General features: G+C 35.0%; 1 protein-coding gene across 1 annotated transcript in view; it reads right to left on the bottom strand.

The window, feature by feature from the left end:
* The window catches only part of LOC129223978 (uncharacterized), a 51,373-nt gene extending 31,895 nt beyond the window's left edge, over positions 1-19,478 (bottom strand). The window contains exons 1-9 of the mRNA XM_054858369.1: positions 19,353-19,478; positions 18,274-18,564; positions 17,414-17,543; positions 15,647-15,810; positions 11,750-11,910; positions 9,112-9,271; positions 7,749-7,834; positions 4,096-4,333; positions 2,618-2,905 (exon numbers count right to left, since the gene is read on the bottom strand). Coding sequence (XP_054714344.1) covers positions 2,618-2,905; positions 4,096-4,333; positions 7,749-7,834; positions 9,112-9,271; positions 11,750-11,910; positions 15,647-15,810; positions 17,414-17,543; positions 18,274-18,564; positions 19,353-19,446 — 1,612 coding nt within the window. The 5' untranslated portion in view covers positions 19,447-19,478. The remainder of the gene's footprint in view (positions 1-2,617; positions 2,906-4,095; positions 4,334-7,748; positions 7,835-9,111; positions 9,272-11,749; positions 11,911-15,646; positions 15,811-17,413; positions 17,544-18,273; positions 18,565-19,352) is intronic.
* Between the last annotated feature and the right edge of the window lie 459 nt (positions 19,479-19,937).

The raw sequence follows: 19,937 nt of genomic DNA, 5'->3' as shown, positions 1-19,937 counted from the left end.
TGAGAGAAAAACTGAAGTTTAAGATTGTTTAACAAACAATCCCCACTTTTCAGAAGGTACCCCCACTCCAATTCCCCGACGATTTTGTGATTAGGAATGAAACTACTAGATTATTTCATAATTTTTCAAAAATTTATAACTGTGCATATGTTATGCTGTTAACCATGCTATTTGTCATTAGAAATTCCAAAAAAAAAAAATCCACGAATAATTCTAAAATTGCTTGTATTATTGCTCTTAGATATGAAAGAATTGAAACTGATATGGTATGCAATACTATAATAAAGAATTATGTTTTAGAAAAAATCACGGAAAAAGGATTCCGAAATTCTCGGAAACGTTTTTGAAAATTGTTTGGAGAATTCCGAAATACTCGGAAACGTTTTCGAAACTTTCATGAACCACAGCTGCACAGAATACTCAGAAACATTTCTGGAAATTACGGAAAGAGGATTCCGAAATACTCAGAAACGTTTCTGAAAATTACAGAAAGAGGATTCCGAAATACTCAGACACGTTTCTGGACATTACAGAAAGAGGATTCCGAAATACTCAGACACGTTTCTGGACATTACAGAAAGAGGATTCCGAAATACTCAGAAACGTTTTTGAAACTTTCATGAACCACAGCTGCACGATATACTCAGAAACGTTTCCGGATTTTTTTTACAGTGTGGTGACCTTGAAAAATATTGATTTACACAAAAGGTTTTACACTTTGAAATCGTTTGGTTTCATTAAGAGTTATTAATTTTTGTACACTTTTAAGTAACTAGAATGTTAAACAAAAAACGTCAGAGATACCTCACGTAAAAATTGTGGAAAAAGACAGAGCGGTTTTTATGACATAACTATTACATTAATTGACTTTCTAAAGCCCAAAAATTTCAGTTCAAAACTAAAAATAAAATTTATAGGTACGCACGTTGCGAAAAACCTAATGAGCAAGTGAACCAAAATGGCCGCTATCTTTGATGGCCTGTAAAATTATTTCGCGCAGGATTCAACATGTCTACCCAAGATATTCTCACATTAGAACACCTACAGATCAAGATTCTAAAGAGAATATCTCTGGACCTAAAAATTTTTACGGGCATACATTGTGGGGCCTGGAATAATGGGGGTGTGCACCTCAAAGCGATGTTTCGAAAATTCGATTTTGTTCTTTTTCTATTCCAATTTTAAGCTAATTTTTCACAGAAATTTTATAAAATGGGAAAGAATTTGTTCTGAAAATTATCTTTCTTTTCTTTACTTCTTTATCTTTCTTCTTTTCTTTTCTTCTTTACTAATAATAAAGCTGAAAGTCTCTCTGTCCGGAGGATGTCTGTGACGCGCATAGCGCCTTGACCGTTTGGCCGATTTTCATGAAATTTGGCACAAAGTTAGTATGTAGCATGGGGGAGTGCACCTCGAAGCGATTTTTCAAAAATTCGATGTGGTTCTTTTTCTATTACAATTTTAAGAACAAAATTATCATAAGATCAATGAGTAAATTACAAAATTATCATAACGTGGAACAGTTACATGGGCACAAGCCAATTGGCGAGATACGAAATTGTCATAACCTGGAACTGTAACATGGGTAAAAGCCAATTGGCGAGAAAATTCACCATACATTATTTGTAAATATACAGGCGAACCAAAAAACCTTTTAATTTTTCTATTACGGGCAAAGCCAAGAGGGTACCACTAGTGTTTAATAAAGTTGGTGAAATATTTTACATTTTAATCGAGCTTTTAGTGATTTGTATTAGCTTGTTTTATTTCTTGGCCGGGTAAAAAAAAACATTGATAGAATTTTTAATGATTTTTATGGTTTAAGTCAGGGATCCCCAAAGTAGGTGCTGCAGCACCCTGTGGTGCCATAGGGAGAGACAAAGGATGCCTCAAACTGTCCATGATATCAACTTAACCCGTTCGGGACAGCAGCTGTTACAGGCGGACTGTGCGCACAGGCCGGGGCAATTTCTCCCGCTAAGCCTAATATGCAATTTCGGAAAGTACGCATACATAATAATGGATAAAATGTATACTTTAAGCAGAAATGAAGCCATTTTTTAATACATGATAAAATATACCAAAATTTCAATCGTAACAAAAAATTGGATGAAAATAATTGATATTTAATAATAAAAATGCAAAATATATTGTTTTTTACAATAACTAAAAGTACCAAAATTAAACAATATATTTTCCACAAAACAGGGAAAATATTTGCACTTAATGTTATGAAATACTTGAAGAATATTGTAACAATTAATATTTTAAAGCCGCATGAAAAATTTCAAAGCACAGATAAATGCGCATTGAGCATATTACACTCATACGTAGTGTTACGTCTTTTATTCTGCTTTGAGCAAATTACACATCTCCGTCTAAGTTCTTTACCTACTTTTGCAGCGTATGATTTTCGAAAGTAACTACTGTGTGAAGAACTCCAACAAAAATAAATTATAGTTGTTTCAATGTGACCCAAAAGATCCATAGATGAACTTTTGGAACGGCTCTAGTTCAAAGCTTTATTAAACCTTTGCATGACCACATTACAATAACTTTACCTGCTTAGGAATGCAGTAGCAATAGCACGACACCTACATAAAGCACAAGAACTTACCATTGAGAGCGACGATGCAAGAGGCCCAGTACATTCCAGAAGACTTTCGCTCATCGTTGGCAGACACGGCGAACTGGTAGTTGCTCTTGTCCGGAAGCTGGAGTTCCACCTGTTGCTTGAGGGTGTGCAGCCAGGACAGAGCTCCGTTGCACTTGACGGGCCTGGGCTTCAGACTCTGGCACCAGAACACCGTGTAGTTCATTGGACGGCGGTTGGACATCTTCCAGGAAACCTCGTAAGTTCCGTTTCCGTGAGAGAGTACCACAATGTCTCTGGGTCCCTCCAGTACTGGGGAATAAAGAGCAATTAAGGTGGGAATGATGCACACATACAGTAGGAAAAAAAAGAAAAAAACCTCAAGACTACAGGCCAATCCTATTACAGTAAAACCTGTGAAATTGACCACCCTTGTAAGTTGACCACCTGTTTAAGTTGACCGCTTTTTTCAAGCACGGAATTAGCCCTTATCATATAAATCAACCTTTGTAAGTTGACCACTAAAGTAGTGCACCGCAGGTGGTCAACTTATACAGGTTTCACTGTATAATAAAAACTACCCGAGATTCCCAAAGGAGATTGTAATTTCGATATAAAAAATTTTTACTACCAGCAAAATGATTTTTATTTTTATTTTATTTTATTTATTTTTTTTTGGGGGGGGGGGGTCTTCAATTTTTTAAAAAATGGGATGTCGCTGTATTACTTTTTTTTTCTTCTGTGCAAGCAAAGTGATTGCAACATTGAAGCACGGTACTTTTTTGTTAAAGGTGCATTACTTCGAGATGATACATTAGATATCTATTTATCCTATTGCTATTTGGCATGATTCCAATACCATAGACTTTTATGTGATTTTTTTCTAATACAGTGGTAAAATTTGGTGCAGAATGGCAAGTGCCCTTTTATGGAAAAGCACTAAAAAACAAAATTGCACACATATATAATTCAGTAACCTGTTAAATGCTGAAAGATTAAAAAAAAAAAATGTTTGAATAAGGATCAAACGTTTTGACGAATGACATATTCAAAAACCCTTGGTTACAGTTAACTCTTTCATTGGTCTTGATTTCTTGAGCTCACAAAAACAGGTTTGAACTAGATTTGTTATTTCATACTCCAGATTCAAAGGATAGTGAAACAAACATAAGCACCATCTAGTAACTTGATCACAAAAGCAAACTAAAGACTCACGTCCTTGAAAACTCTCATTTCCCTTTTCCACTAGAATTCAATTCGAATATAAATCTGAATTCTGTCAGTTTTGAGCATATTTTCTTTTTAATTGAACATTAAAGGACTTATTATTCAAAAAACAATTGCTATTGAAAAATAGTTGGGTTTTGTGCATGTTAGCAAAAGTGTAAAGCACCTTTTCTACAACAAAATTTCAACTAAACATTGCCCTTTTATCTGAAAGCACCTTGCCTCCTTTTTGGTCTGGGGCAAATGCTACTACACTATAATAAAAAAACACTCACATTTCTCGGCTTTGTCAACGATGATCTCCGAAGTATTGTAAGAAGGTCCCATCTCGTTGACTGCCGATATCCTGAAAAAGTAGGCCGACTGAGCATCCAAGTGACTGAAACTGTGGAACGTGTTCTTGCCCACATTGATGGCAGACATCTCCCGCACCACTCTCGATGGAACGTGATACAAGTGGTACTCTATGGTGTAGTGGAAATCTCTCCCATTCTCGAACTGGGGAGGCACACCCTGAAATGAAAAAGACCTCAATTTTATTTTTCAGAAGTATGCTTTTATAATAAAAATACAACTTTATTTTGCAAGTATGACAGCACAATACATTTAAAAGTGTGAAATTATGTACAAAACTCAAATTTTTCAAGGAAGAAAAAAAAAACGTTAAAATTAAATTCTGTACATGAAAAAAAAGAAAGAAAAACATATTCAAGAATGTATCATTAACTACTTTTAGAGAAATGCAGTAAAATTACTCAGAACATTCCCGATGTTATTTGTGACGTTTGCCAATTTTTTCTTCCTAGACCAAATGCAATACTTAAAAAATTATCTTCTTATAAATATAGCAATAGCTTCCCACTTCTTCTTAATGTGAAAATAGCAAAAGTTAAGGTTAATATTTTATTTCATCACCTGTGCCATTTGTGTAAAGGCTCTCTAATATTTTGCAACAACAGTTAAAATCATTAAGCACAGAACAAAATGGTTTGGCCATCATCAGTTGACCAGAATCACAATCGTCCGTGATACCAATTCGGCAGAGATGGGACCTCAAACAATCATGTCCTACCAACTATCTAAAGTGAGCGACAGCAATTTTTCTAGGAGTATTAGGAAGACAAAACAGTGTTCAGATTCAATCTTGTTCATCTCTTGATTATTGCACCTTTCCCTTTTTTCCCACTTCTCAAAGCCCTCTCCTTGACCCTTTGAAGTTTTAGTAAAACTTCTTCATAAAAGCAAACTTTTTTTTTTGAAAGGTCAAGATTCATCCAAGAGATTGACCTTGAGAGGTAATTATCTCATTTCCCACATAATTTTGAGTGTAAATCTGATTTTTTCAAGCTTTTAGAATGGGGTTGTTTCCAAAATTTTAAAAGTATTTTTTCTGAAAGAGCATGCTTAAAAACATAGGATCTGACCATTTTCTAAATAATTTCTTTAAGTTTAATATTTTGAAACAATTACTTAAATCGGTGCTCCTTTATCGTTTAATGCTTCTGTCGTGTGACGTCACAAATGATGAAATGCCATTTGGTGTTGCCATTCACAGCTCAAAATATTTAATTTGCATCTTTACTCATGTGTACTAGCAATGATATGGTTGATAGCAAGTGTAGAGAGCAATTTTAATTCGCTTCTTGATTATCATAACGTGGAAATGCAGTGAAAAATGCGCCATATTGCATCATTTGTGACGTCATAAAGACCCCGCCATGTTTTCAAAATCGGAGATTTTTAAAGAATTAATTAAAAAATAACTGTTGGGAAAATGAAAGTATTTTCTGGGTCCATGTTGTTTTTTTACTCATTCTATCAATTTCAGTTACTAAAAGTAGTACTTTTGACTGAAGGAAACTACCCCATTGTCTTTTAAGATAAATAATAAAAGTTATTAGAAAATAATTACAATAGCAATAGTGATTATTTAAAAAAATAATTACTATTGAAAAATTCTTGAATTTGTGTGCATATAGTATAACAAAAAGAGAGAAAAAAAAAGCACACGTTCTACCACAAAATTTCTAGTCAAAAGTGCCCTTTTAACTGGACTAAATAAAGTTCCCTTTTATCTGAAAGCACCCTGCAGCTTCTAGTTACAAAATTGATTTAAAGGCCATGTTAGTAAAAAGCCTCAAAGCATGAAAAGTCGAAAGTTTTGGGGGTCTTGTGTCCTCTTAGCATGAAAGTTAGCATATACAATCCCAAAGATGGCACAATGCATTGGCACTCACTAGAAAGAAATTTTACGAAAACTCTTTACGAGTTACGAAGATAATTCGGTCACAAAGCTTGCAATGCTTATAATTGGAAAAAATTGCGGAACTGCCAAAGTTGTGGCTCTGCATAACTCACCTGTTTAAAAAATAAAAAATTATTAAATAAAAACAAAAAACCCGTCTGTGTAAAAACCAAAAAAAAAAAAAAAAAACTAAAAAGAAAAATGTATAAGCCCAGTAGTTTAGAATGTTATTAAGTGCTACTATTGAATAACCACACCGTTGGAATAGTTTTATAACCGTACACATATAAGACAAATCATAAATTCAAAAGCAGAATAGAAGGATCAACAGTCGAGGCCCATTCAAATTTTACGGGATTCCTTGAATCAGAAAGGAATGGACCCCGACTGTTGATCCTTCTATTCTGCTTTTGAATTTATGATTTGTCTTATATGTGTACGGTTATAAAACTATTCCAACGGTGTGGTTATTCAATAGTAATACTTAATAACATTCTAAACTACTGGGCTCATACATTTTTCTTTTTAGTTTTTTTGGTTTTTACGCAGACGGGTTTTTTGTTTTTATTTAATATTTTTTTATTTTACACTTTTTGGTTAATTTTCATTGACTTAGTTATTATGATTATAAGACAGTACATTTTGCAACCTTGTCATTTCATTGAGAGAGTTTGTTTGTATAGTGAGGTATATTAAGTAACTTGCGGTGGTCTAAACTACTGATAATTAGTCCCTCTAGGGACCTTCCTAACTCCGCTTAAAGCTACATGTGCTTGACCTTTGGCAAAAATGCGCGAACTTAAGTCAACCACAGCACAGCTATATAAACAGTCTGTATAGCTCATGATGACGCGAAATCGGAAACGTCGTCAGTCAAATCTTTCTCCCAAAACTAAAAAAGCCTCTCAAGAAAGTACACGTCGCGAAACTCAGTCCCTTGAATCAAGGCAAAAACAAATGCAACATGTTAGAGATGAAAATTGAATTAGTAGACTTTCTTTCTTTTGGTGCGGGTTTATTTTGATGAGGACTACAATCCGAGTGTTTTGCCTTCGTTACGCATAATATATTTTTTATTACAGTACAGATTGCATATAAAGAACACATGAAAGAATTTACAACAGAAAGAGGGGAAAGTACATCCGGAGCAAAGGTGTCTTGACCCACCGCCTCAAGTGGGAGAAGCAATCTCTTAGACCACTCGGTCACTGAGACCCCAGTAAACGAAAAATTCAGGCAGCGAAAACTACATGCATTTGTTGCACGCAGGTAGCGTGCGACACAGTGTGCAACACCAAACGTGCGCCGATCCCAAACTGACAAAATGGCAACTGGTTTTTTAAATGGTACTTTTGATTACTGTCATGTGTTTAGTGACACTCCCAAGGTTAAGACAAATCGATTGACGTAAGAATTACCAAAATTGGCCTAGGCGTTTAGCCTGTAGAACGCCACATAGAAACAGACATACATACATAGACTGATAAACACATTACCCTCCTCTGCGTCACGCACGCACAGTCGGGTAAAAAGCAACTGTTTGTTTTTTAATGAAAATACGGGAACGTTTCTCAGTTCATGAAAACATTACTTTAAAATTTTCATGATTTCAAAAGAAAAATATTTTGCTAAAAGCTCTATTTCTTGAAAGTAAAGAAATTGATACGGTAAACGAACACTTACTCTCCAATATAAAGTGATAGTCCTGTTACCTAGAATGGTCTCGACATCAAACGAAGAACTTGCAATCTCAGGAGCGAGGTAGGGAACTAGGAAAATACAATACATAGATCAAATTAATTATTGCTAATTCTACACATACATCAAAAATTGGTTTGTAACTGACAGTCTAGTAGAGCAATTTTAAATTCAATGCAAAGCTTATCTTTGGATACCTGTCAACATCTCTACAAAACAACAGCTTACACACTTGCCAACATTTCAACAAAACAATCCAGAAAATGGATGCATAAATACTGCAATATCATTTTTCACTGTTGTTTATGGAAAATAGTGATTTCCTCTTAAAGTTCAAATCGCATGCCAATTTCTTAGGTTCTATACACATTGAAACATGAAACCAAAGTTTAAGAGTTAAATTAACACTTTTTAAAAATCAAACCCTATTTGAAGAAAAATAACGACTGACGAGACTACCTTGTTAAGAATTTTTTTTTTTTATGTTACAATGTCTTTATTTGGCAACACACTTAAAACATCACATCATCAGAACATACTAAATTAGTTCAAGTAACATATTTCGGTCTTTTGTTTGTAAGTGCTTGTGTCTAAAATAATAAAATATATTCATCCATTTCCACTGAGTAACCTCTGCATACACAAGTAAAAACTCAACACACCTATGAGAATATAATTTTAAAAGAATTGTATATATTTAAAAATCCTTACATAGCGGTATTTTTTCTGAGATTTATAAAATTCAGAGAAACTCTCAGAAAAAAAGAGTTGACAGGCATGTTTTCATCTCTATAGTGCAGATGCAAAATAATATTGTAATAAAGAAAAACAAATTAAAAGCATTATTATTACCACTTACTAACACATAAACAGATCCTTAAAATTGCAAAAAAAAAAATCTTTGTATGTGAAATGGGCACCCATATACAAAATTGTAAGGGGGGGGGGGGTGTCTCAGATATTTTAACCATGGTTTAGCAGGATATTTCCCCCATGGAAGCAGATTTCAGGACAGATTAGAGTCATTAAAATTTGACATTTTTAATAACTTATTCATTAATGGCTGGAGAAGAAATGTTTTTACATTTTTGCACAGAAAAAAGTACTAAAAGCAAGGAAGTTCTAATTTTTAAGGAAGGCTCGAGCCCCCCCCTCTTACCCCCCTATATGGGCGCCCTTGGTATGTGATAACTTTGATCCTTTTGAGTTTTATGTGATGATTCTTTTTTTTTTTGCTGATAAAATTTGCGACACAAACTTCTAGACAACTTATGTACAAGGTTGTACAAGCAAGTAGCTACATTAACGCAAGATTAACTTTAGGAAGAGGTGTTAAAACTGGACTTACCATCAGCCAAGGTCCCTGCTGGTGCAATTGCAGTCGGACTCCACATGTGCTCTCCCTCCGAATACGGAGAACGGCAACGGACTTTGAACACGTAATCCGTGTGCGGAATCAGGTCCTCCAAAAGCAGACTTCCGTTTTCCTTGAAGCGCAAAATAACTTCCTGCAAACAAAGAAGACAATACAATGGGGTTGTTTCCTTCAGTCAAAAATAGTACTTTTTGTCACTAAAATTTATAGAATAAGTAAAAAAAAATAACATGGACTCAGAAAATACTTTCATTTTCCCAACAGTTATTTTTTAATTATTTTTTTTAAATGTCCGATTTTTTAAACAAGGCGTAGTCTTTATGACGTCACAAATGATGCACTTTGCCGCATCTTTCTACCGCGATTCCACGTTACGATAATCAAGAAGAGAATTAAATATTGCGCTCTACGCTTGCTATCAACCATATCGTTGCCAATACACGTGAGTAAAGATGCGAAAATATTTTGGACCGTGAATGGCAACACTGAATGGCATTTCATCATTTGTGATGTTATCGGCAGAAGCGTTAAACGATGAAAAAGCACCGATTAAAGCATTTTTTTTTTAAATATTAAACTTAAAGAAATTATTTAAAAAATGGTCAGATTCTAGTTTTTAAACATGCTCTTTCAAAAAAAATACTTTTAAAATTTTGGAAACGACCCCATTGTGAAATAATACTCAAATACCATTTCCACATTATACCCAACATTCAAAGAAAAAAATTCAGCAGATGATTGTGCTGCAATATAATATAATTTTTCATTGCTATATTGGAGAAAAGATGGATTTTTTTTTTACTATTCAATTCAATTCATTTTATTTCAATCACGGTAATATTTTTTACAAATATTCATTTCACTATAAAATAAAAGAAAAAGAAATTACAATCAGAAATATATTTCAACCTGTCTATTTGAAAATCTCTGAGTAGGTAGGAGTAAAGGCTATAATTCCTCTCAAAGTACAACTATAAGCAAGTTTATTAAATTAATTACGCAATTAATTGAAACATGAAACACAAGGATTAAAGTTAAATCAATACTTCAAATGAAATTAAAACTCATGTAAGAAAGTTGTAGATATAATGAGGGACAATTTTTGCAAAAATTTTACATGGTTGCTTCTTTTTTTATCCAAAATTCTTTAAATAAAGGGATATGTTCCCAGATTTATTGAACATTTAGTGTTTTGAGTGATATCTGAATGAATTTGGTCTCCTTATCTCAAGAAAGATATTTCTTTAGCAGAAAGGTTTCAAAGGAGGGCAACCCAGCTAGTAAGGGGACTTGCTGATTAAGGCATGATACCAGACTTAAAAAGTTTATTATGCATAGCCTGGAGAGTCCAAGGAGAGTCAGAGAGGACATGCTTCAGTAGCTTAAATTTATTAAAATAAAAGATTTTGATGAGTTAAATTTTTACACAGAAAGCAGGATGAGGGGTCATTGTTTTAAGCTAATCAAATCTCAGGCTAATCTGGAAATGAGGAAAAAATATTACTTCAGAAGGGTTGTGGGCACTTGGAACAGCTTACTGGAAGAGGCTGTAAAGAGCAAAGGGGAAGATAGCTTGAAGAGGACTATTGATCTTCAATGGAAACTAATAAATTGATTAGGCCCAGCCTAGCTAGGTCCAAAGCCTGTTGCTCGTTGTCACATTTGTATTTTTAAAACAATGTCACAAGGAATACTTTAATGCATATCTCATAGTATCAAAACCCAAGCATGGTGCTTCAGAAAAAGGTTTCCCCCAGTGACATAAACAGGTTCACAAACAGTATTTTGAGTAAAATTCGAACAAACTGCCGTCGGGAGCATGGGCGCCCATATGCAAAAATGTATGGGGGGCTCAGATATTTTAACCATGGTTTAGCAGGATATTTTTCCCATGGAAACAGATTTCAGTACAGATTAGAATCATTAAAATTTGACATTTTCTAATACTTATTCATTAATGGCTGGAGAACAAATGTTTTTACATTTTCGCAAAGAAAAAAGTGCTAAAAGCAAAGAAGTTATATTTTCTAAGGGGGGGGGGGGCTCGAGTCCCTCCTTGCCCGCCTATATGGGCGCCCTTGGTCGGGAGCAAGAAGAACCCAATGGCGTAGCTACAGTGTTCGCCGCCTGGGGTGGTTCCTCAATTTACGGCCCTTTCGTTTTGCAACAGTTAATACATCGTCAAGGGTGTTTAAAATTAAAACTAAAAATTTAATTAAAGAAAAAAGACATAAAAGACATAATTAATTTCTATACTTACAAAAGAAAAAAAGAAGAGGGGTGAAGGCAAGGCCCACACTTGTAGAAAATTGCTACTGAATTTACGTAAAAAATTGCAATTTTAGGCAATTTTTAGTTAAGGAAAAGGGTCTGGTTGGGTTTGCTCCCAATTTTTTCCAAAACTAAATTTTGGGCAAACTTTGGGGACGTTAGGAAAAGGTCTGAAGATAAACGGGTTAGGATTAAGCTAAAAGTGTCACAATGGACACATGTACTGAATCTCTTTCACCACATAACACAAATAATATTCATAAAATAATTCACGAAACAAATTGTACCAATATTTCATTTAATGAACAGCAAGCTCCAACAGTACGCTATAAGGACTCACCTGAATGTTGCCTGGATATAGAGCAGGATAATACTGTACACTGTACATTAGTCCCGGGGGAAAGGACTCATAGTCCAAGTTCTTTGAGGGCCTCCATTTAAGGAGGATGCTCCTTGCTGTTGCGTTGAAAATCGGTAGGATCCGAGGCATGCCGGGTTTCACTGCAAAATGAAAGTCAATATTCAGATAAAGGACATCTTGGTGGATGAAAAGTCAGTGCTGTTTTGGAAACAATTCCCCATACACTCCAGCAGGAGTGATGTTGGGTTTGTGAAATAAATTTTAATGAACTTAACATTACCACTTTAACACTAGAAAGACGGAGAGGCCTGTGTGGCCCCTCGCATAGTTTGTTGTTTAATAACTCGAATAATATCTAACGGAACTTAATGGAATTTTCTGACTTTTCATTGTATGACACTATTTGAATGCTTGTTTAATCATTTAATCATTCGCCTCATAGTACTGTTAATATTGATCCTTATACCTAGAAAGACGGGAGGGGCCACAGTGGCCCCTAAGCATTTTGACAATTAAAAAATTTATTTCTTTCCTTTCTCCTAATTTTTGTAGCATAAAAAAATGCCATTCACTCTAGTTTAACCTGTAACTTCCTCTTTATGCAGCCGATTGGATATCCAAATGCTATAAACAGTACCGACTGCTTACCATCGTAACGGTGGCCATTGCTCTTAGAAAGGAAAACTAATTCAACCTTTTGCCCAGTATAGAGAGAAAAACTAAAAATAATTCAGTACTAAGTTTTATTTAGGTCATGAAAGAAGGTGTATCAGGCAGGTGGACTCCCTCAGGAAGAATTTTTAAAAGAATTCACTCCAAAAATGGGTAGGGGCCACACTGGTCTCTTCAGTCTTTCTAGGTATATAGAAAATGTCAGTCGTTCTAGTGTTAAGAAATTATGAATTACACGTACAGGAATACCTTACATAGTATTGTCAGTACATAGTATTGTCATAGTATTGTAGTCCTCTTCAGTCTTTCTAGGTATATAGAAAATGTCAGTCGTTCTAGTGTTAAGAAATTATGAATTACACGTACAGGAATACCTTACATAGTATTGATCGATAAAGTTTAAAGCAATCTTTCCCAACTTTATTGCTATTACCCTTTTGAAAATGTAACAAGTTCCGGAGAACCCCCTAATGACTATGCACTAATATTTCTAAAAATAATTTTTCTTTGAATCAATGCTTACACTAAAAGATCATGAACGCAAAAAAAAAAAAAAAAAAAAAATCTCTTTTTATAGCAGGGTTAAAATAACAAAACAAGAAACTTTCCATTTTAATCTTTCCTGAAAATTTGAATCCTTTAACAAAAAACCTGCATAAATGAGCATAAGCAACAGCTGTAATGACAAATGGTTGATACTTTAGGTCTACCGGAAAGTTCCGTCGGTGTACAAAGAGGTAGAAAATCCGAACTTCAATTTCAGTCTTCCACAGTAAAGAAAGAATTGAGGAATTCACATTCCTCAATTTCAGTCTTTCACAGTAATATACACATTCCTCAACTTCAATCTTTCGCAGTAACCAGGGCTCTGGCCAGAGCAAATTTGAGTCCGTTAACGGACCCTTCACAAAAATTCGATCAACCAAAACGGACCTTTCACAAAAATTCAATCAACCAAAACGGACCTTTCACAAAATCCTGATCAACCAAAACGGACCCTTCACAATTCTGATAAACAAAAACGGATCTTTCACAAATTGTTTATTGAAAGGGCAAATTTCAAATTAAAATAATACAGCATATTTCCTGTATAAAAACGATAATGTTTGGAACCTGTTTTGAAGTTAAATTAGAGGAATCAACTTATACAAAATCAGCTAATTTTGCAAAAGAAAAAAAAAATCGGCACTCTTGTAATGCTCCTGCAAGCCATAAATAATTACTTCGGCCAAATAAATATAATGCCTGTTGTTGGTTTCTTTGAAAGAAATTAACAGCTGAAAGTCAGTCTGGTTTATAATTTTGCTTGTTTGTTTTATGCAGCGGTGTTGTTGTAAACTTCTTTGAAAAGGGGTCAACATTCTCTGAATAGGCGTAGTAAGCACTTTTCTCCCCACTCATGATTTAATAATCAATAATATACAGCGAAATGAACTTAGAACTGCAAAGGATAGTGGGGGGGGGAGGATGTGATCGCTTCAGATAGGGTTACCAAATTCAAACTAATCGCCACGGTGCAATGTTGAAAGTTATATGGGTTTGGTTTTTCGGTGCTAAAAAGGATAATTAACTTTAAATAAACTCTTTTATTTACCGTTTTTTTTTCTATAGATGCCTACATTTTGAAAAACGCAATCTTTTTACATCCGATATATGAATAATATTTTATTCTTTTTTCAAGCTACCTTCGCTTTATTAGGATGCAAATAAATGAAAAGGCTCTTTATTTCTGTAACAAAGCTTATTTCAAGTTTTTAAAGCGGAATTTTATTTTCTTTCATGAGTCAATACTTAAAATGCTGAATCGATGGTTTATTATTTATTTATTTATTTATTATTATTATTATTTTTTTTTCTTCAACTGTGTCCAGATATTAATGATATGTTTATCATAGGACTCTAAAATGTAATTCTAGAATAATTTTATCAAAAATATTTATTTTACAAGCCGTTTTTATACTTTTGATGGGAACACTTTGAGGATTGCAATCTTTTTGCATCCGCTATGAGAATCTGATTTTTCAAATTTTCGATGTTTATTACGCTTAGTTAAGAGATAAACAAATAAAATATTTTTTTATTTTTGTAAAAATCACGGAATTCATAAGTTTCAAACGAAACTCTGTGCTCTTAAACAGTGTCTTAGGTTAAAAAGTTAAATGCTGAACCCCTGACTGATTTTTTTTTCCTACAGTTATTTTAAATACTATACAAATAACATTTCTAGCATAATTTAACATGATGTAGAATGGTAGATAAATATTGATACTTGAGGGGTGCCCATCTCCCAGTGAACGATGCCTCCCCCCCTCCCCAAATACTGGAAAAACACTCAAATGATATTGTCAACAGAAAGGAGGGAAAACACTCAACTTTAAGTGTCAATGATGCAGTTTCCACCATCTCAAGATTCTAAACTTTCGTTCAAAAAAAAATTTTTTTTTTTGCAAAATTATTTGATTTTTCACAAAATTAATTGATTCTTCACAAAATTATTTGATTTTTCACAAAAAACGGACCCTGGGAAAAATCCTGGACAGACCCCTGGTAACACATTACACATTCCACAATTTCAGTCTTTTACAGTAATATACACATTCCTCAATTTCAGTCTTTTACACTATAATATACACATTCCTCAATTTCAATCTTTCGCAGTAACATACACATTCCTCAATTTCAGTCTTTCACAGTAAAAATACACATTCTTCGATTTCAATCTTTCACAATAACATATACCTTCCTCAATTTCAAATTTCAGTCTTTCATGGTAACATATACATTCTTCAATTTCAGTCTTTCAAGGTAACATTATAAATTCCTCAATTTCAGTCTTTCATGGTTAACAGATACCTTGAATCAAAAATTTCACAGAACTTTTTGGCAGACCTAATATGTAAATCACATGCTGTTAAAAGTAAAGGACTATGTTAGCCCTAATTAAAAATAATCAATAGCTTTATTTTTTACATTAGAAAAAAATTGTGCAATGAAAACTAGATTTCTTCTAGAAACCAGGATGGGATATGCTGCTATGAAGTACATCATTTAATGCATCTGCATGGTATGAAATATTATTTACATATACGTAGGACACTAAGCTATTCATCTCTATCAAATTTGTTCAAAGAAAAAGTTGTTTAGCTACATAAAACAAATGAAAAACAAAGAATGGGGAAGAGAAAAACATCCCCGATTACTCACCAATTTTGTAGTGATCAACTTGGATTGTCTGGTAGTTCTTACCCAAGGAATTATTTCCGTCCAGACGAAAGTGCAGTTTTGTGGGACTCAGCAGGTACGGAGGTGCAGTGTCCTTGCGATACTGGCAGCTGGTCTTATTCAACACCTCGGGACATTTGCGAAGGCTAGAAAATAAGCAACTTGTGAGATTTGGGAACTGAATGAGAATCAGTGAGAAAATAAAACAAGACTAACATATAAGACACAGGGGAAGACCAGTAGTTGATGTCAATTTATTTGACACATACATATGAGCAGGGCTGTGGAGTCGGAGAGACACTGACCAACTTTGACTCCGGGAATTTTAGATCCTTCTACTCTGACTCCTTTAACCCAAAACCAGTCAGACTCCGGCACTGCAAGCATTAGCAGAGTTGCGGACTTTGAGGGAAATTGCCAGACTCCGACTCTCGGAATTTTAAACCTCTGACTCGAAACTTTTATACCCCCAAAACAGTCTGACTCTGACTTTGCAACCCTGCATATGACGCAGTGAGAAGCAAATGGATTTAAGTGGACGTTTGCAAGTTATGAGTAAAACACATTCAAAGTTCAGTCTTAGGTAGGCTTTCATTAAAAAGTGTTTCTGAATCATGCAGTACGCCAGTACATACCAGAGCTACTAGTACTATCTCCTACCACAAAATAGAGGAGAGGTTCAACTTCCATTTGTACTGGTTATCTCAAAATTTTTAATTTCGGCACTTACATTGCTTTAGGTACAGGTGTGATATACCCTCCCACCCCCCATTTGGCAACATCCGATTTTTGCACAAAATTGAAATATTTTTCTCGACAATGAGGCGATAATTTTTTAAGCATGGCATCCCTGGCAACCTGTGTTTGGCAACTTGCGTTGGCCCTAACCTGTGTTTGGTAACCCAAAGGCAATCTTAGATCTGTTCAAACTTGTTTACTTGGAAAGTTTTACTCGGTTTCACGCAGGAGAGATACTTGTTGTTTCGTGCAATATACCTTACAAGAAAGCTTATTTTGTGTTAGTTTAAATTCAGTAGTTGTGTTTTGAAGTAAAAACATTAGAAAATGCCCAACTTGAACGTTAATTAAAAGTTAACTCCAACGTGGTGTGTATCTGTAACGTGCCATTGTCATATGATGTATTGTTTTAGACTGAGTGTGAGGATTTATACCATAAAAAGGCAAGTTCTTATTTATGAGAAAAGTTTTTGTTCGATGAAATGCATGTTGGAAAGTAGCTTTTATTTCTATTGGTACATATTTCATTGGAGAGCTGTTATAGTAATTTGTCAATTTAAGCATTTTAACTACTTTCTAGTAATTGTTCTTTGTGTACAAAAACTTTCTAGTTTCTGGTATTTTTGAAGGGTATATTTATGATGTTTTTTTGTTGTGGTTTTATGTTGTTTTTATATATATTGTGTTCTGAAGTGCTTTGATCATATTTTTTATCTGATTTTTCCCTGTTGGCGCTAAAAAAGCATCGCTAAGAACGATGTATGACATATGTTGTCTTACATTTTTGAAGCGTATAATCGTGTCGGCGACACTTGTCTTGGCGAGGATTTCTTGGCGCCAACAGGAAAAAGTCGCCAAGGGTGGGGTATATCACATCAGTTCCTTGCTTTACTTCTCACTGTCTCATATACACAACTATAAATTTCTTAACTACTTTTCTAAATCACTATGTTGTTTCTCTACAGCAGGGGTAAGCGACCTTACGAATAAAATGACAATGATATTACTTACATTAGACCACGTAGAAGGTCGTTGAGAGTATAGTCCGTGTTCACGGGATTGAATGGCTTTTCCCAGGAACAAGTCAGGTTGCGGAAGTCGTCGCTTATGCAGGAAAAAGATGTCACGTCCAAAGGTGGATCTGGAATAAAAAGAATTATGAAGCACATTTTTACTTCAAATATTTCATTTTCGTTAAAATATTTCTAAACTAGGTAAGTATTTCAAATTAGAAAAAAAAGTTTGCAACTGATGCAGACAATGAATGTTTCCTATCAAATTTACATTCCTATAGATCAGCAATTCTCAACCTGTGGTTCGTTGGTCCCGCACTGGTCTGCAGAAAAAAAATGTTCCTTGCTCAAAAAAAGAAAAGAATAAAAAAACACCATACGAAAAAAATAACTTTATACTGCATCTTTTATGTGCTCAACACCAAGTTTTATTTATATAATTATTAATTCATTTATTATTATTACAGTGGCCACCGCTTAAATGTTTGTTCTAAACAGTTTTAATTCCATAAAGAGGCTGATTCAATAAAGCGACAATTTGATTAAATAAAGCGGCTGATTCAATTAACTGGCGTCCACTGTATTACTATGTTTAGTAAAAATAGAAAAAGAAAACCTCAGTTGTTTGCAAACAAAATTCACATGTTTTCAACGGTTTGCAAATGCAAGGGGTTCTTTTTGTGAAAAAAAAAAAAGGGAGGAATGTAGAAAGAAAAGAGAAAAAAAAAACAACCCTGGTCTGCAAAATTTCTTAAAAAGCTCTTGCAGGTCCAAGGTGAAAAAAGTTTGAGAAACACTGCTCTGCACACATCTGAAACAATATTTATTCAACTACCGCACACATGAACCACAACTTACATCCTACAGCGATATTGGACAGGCAGACCAGGAGGTTGGCGCTCATTTCCGGAATATCCAGGTAGCATTTGTAGAGGCCGCTGTCGTTCAAGGTGGCATTCGGCACAAAATACTCCACCGTGAGATTGTCCACGATCCTAACAGCATCCAGATAGGAGTTCTCAAACTTCAGGAGCAGGTTTTCCGCACCGACCGCATATTTCGTGTGGTTGAGCTCGATTTCGTCCTTAAATAGATGGCACTGCACGGTCAGATTGGAGCCCACTTCCAGATCATGGTCATGGGTCATATCTAGGAGAAAAGATTTCAGGTTTGTGAGTGATTTGTTCCAAGGAAACAAAAATTGAATATAAAATACTATAAGAAAGATCTTGCTTCAAGAATAGGGAAGTTGCAACCTATTAAATGTTCATATTTTGGCTATTGGATATTGTTAATTGACCCTCAAAACTAAAAAATTCACCATCGCCGAATTTAAAACACCGTGGTTGATTTTTAATGAATTTTTAAAAATCCACGCGCAAAAGTGAGCTCTTCTGAAACGTCACGAGCCTACGTCACAGGGCGCGAATGGGCAGCCTAACGCCGAAGTCCCCTTGTTTTCGCTAGGGACATTTTGAGCGCACTGATATTTTTATTTTTTAGAAATTCAATAATCCTTTTGAACACACTATGGAGACCGGATTCGTTAAAGCACAATCTAAACAATCTTCCTCATGTAAGATCAATGATGATATTCGAATATTTCTGAGAGGATGAGAGGTTTAATGTTCCAGAAACGCGAGGAGTTAAATGCGAGGAGATAAGCCTTTTACGTTTCGTCTTCGAAGTCGAATGCGTGACCTTCGGCTTCTCCCCTATCGGAAGAGCGCATGACGTCACTTCCAATGCCATTTGACGTCACAAGAGCTTGAACTTTAAAAATTAATTTAAAAAAAACTACTTATCGTATCGCTAAAATTTTTTCACCCATGATGTTCATACATGTTACTCTATCATATAAAAATAAAATTGAAAAATCGAAAACTTCCCTATTGTGACGTTTTATCAGAAAACAGTCGAGTTATATAGGTACTCACTTCCAAAGGGCATGAGTTTGCCACATCCCATCACCACTCCAAAATGCCACAGCAGGAGTGGCAGGCTCACCCATATTGCCCTGCGCCCATCCATCCTCTTCACTGTAGGCAATCTTTCTGCGCCATTTCTTCTAAAGTCCTCCTCTTGTGGCAGCCCCCAAAGAGACCTTTAGAGACTGCAAAGAAAAAAAGGGTTGTTTAAATAATGAGCAACAAAGAGAGGGTACTGAAGAGGATTTTCGCCCCTTCTTCTTTGTCACATTTTCCATAAATCAAATTTTGGAGAGGGAGAGAATTGAAGAGACCATGTTCACAACACACACAAACTAATTTATTTTTCTACTCACAATATACATGATGGGCAGCCAAGTTGCCCTTTTTCCCGAATAGTGCTCAAGAGATATGCCATAAAGTTATCCCGCTATTCGGTCAGGAGGTTTTTTTCCAGTCATACCTTCACGACTGTCTATGGCCATATGACCCAGGCGCTCTCATGCAGCTGCGCAGTAGGCAATCGCGGAAAGCCCCAATATGCAATTATGGAGATCCCAAGTTATTAATCTTGGGATCCCTGTCAAGTGTTAC

Source organism: Uloborus diversus, chromosome 6 (genome assembly GCF_026930045.1).
Source record: "Uloborus diversus isolate 005 chromosome 6, Udiv.v.3.1, whole genome shotgun sequence".
Lineage (NCBI taxonomy): Eukaryota > Metazoa > Arthropoda > Arachnida > Araneae > Uloboridae > Uloborus > Uloborus diversus.
Note: the sequence above shows the minus strand (reverse complement) of the source record. Positions and strands in the feature narration are given on the sequence as shown.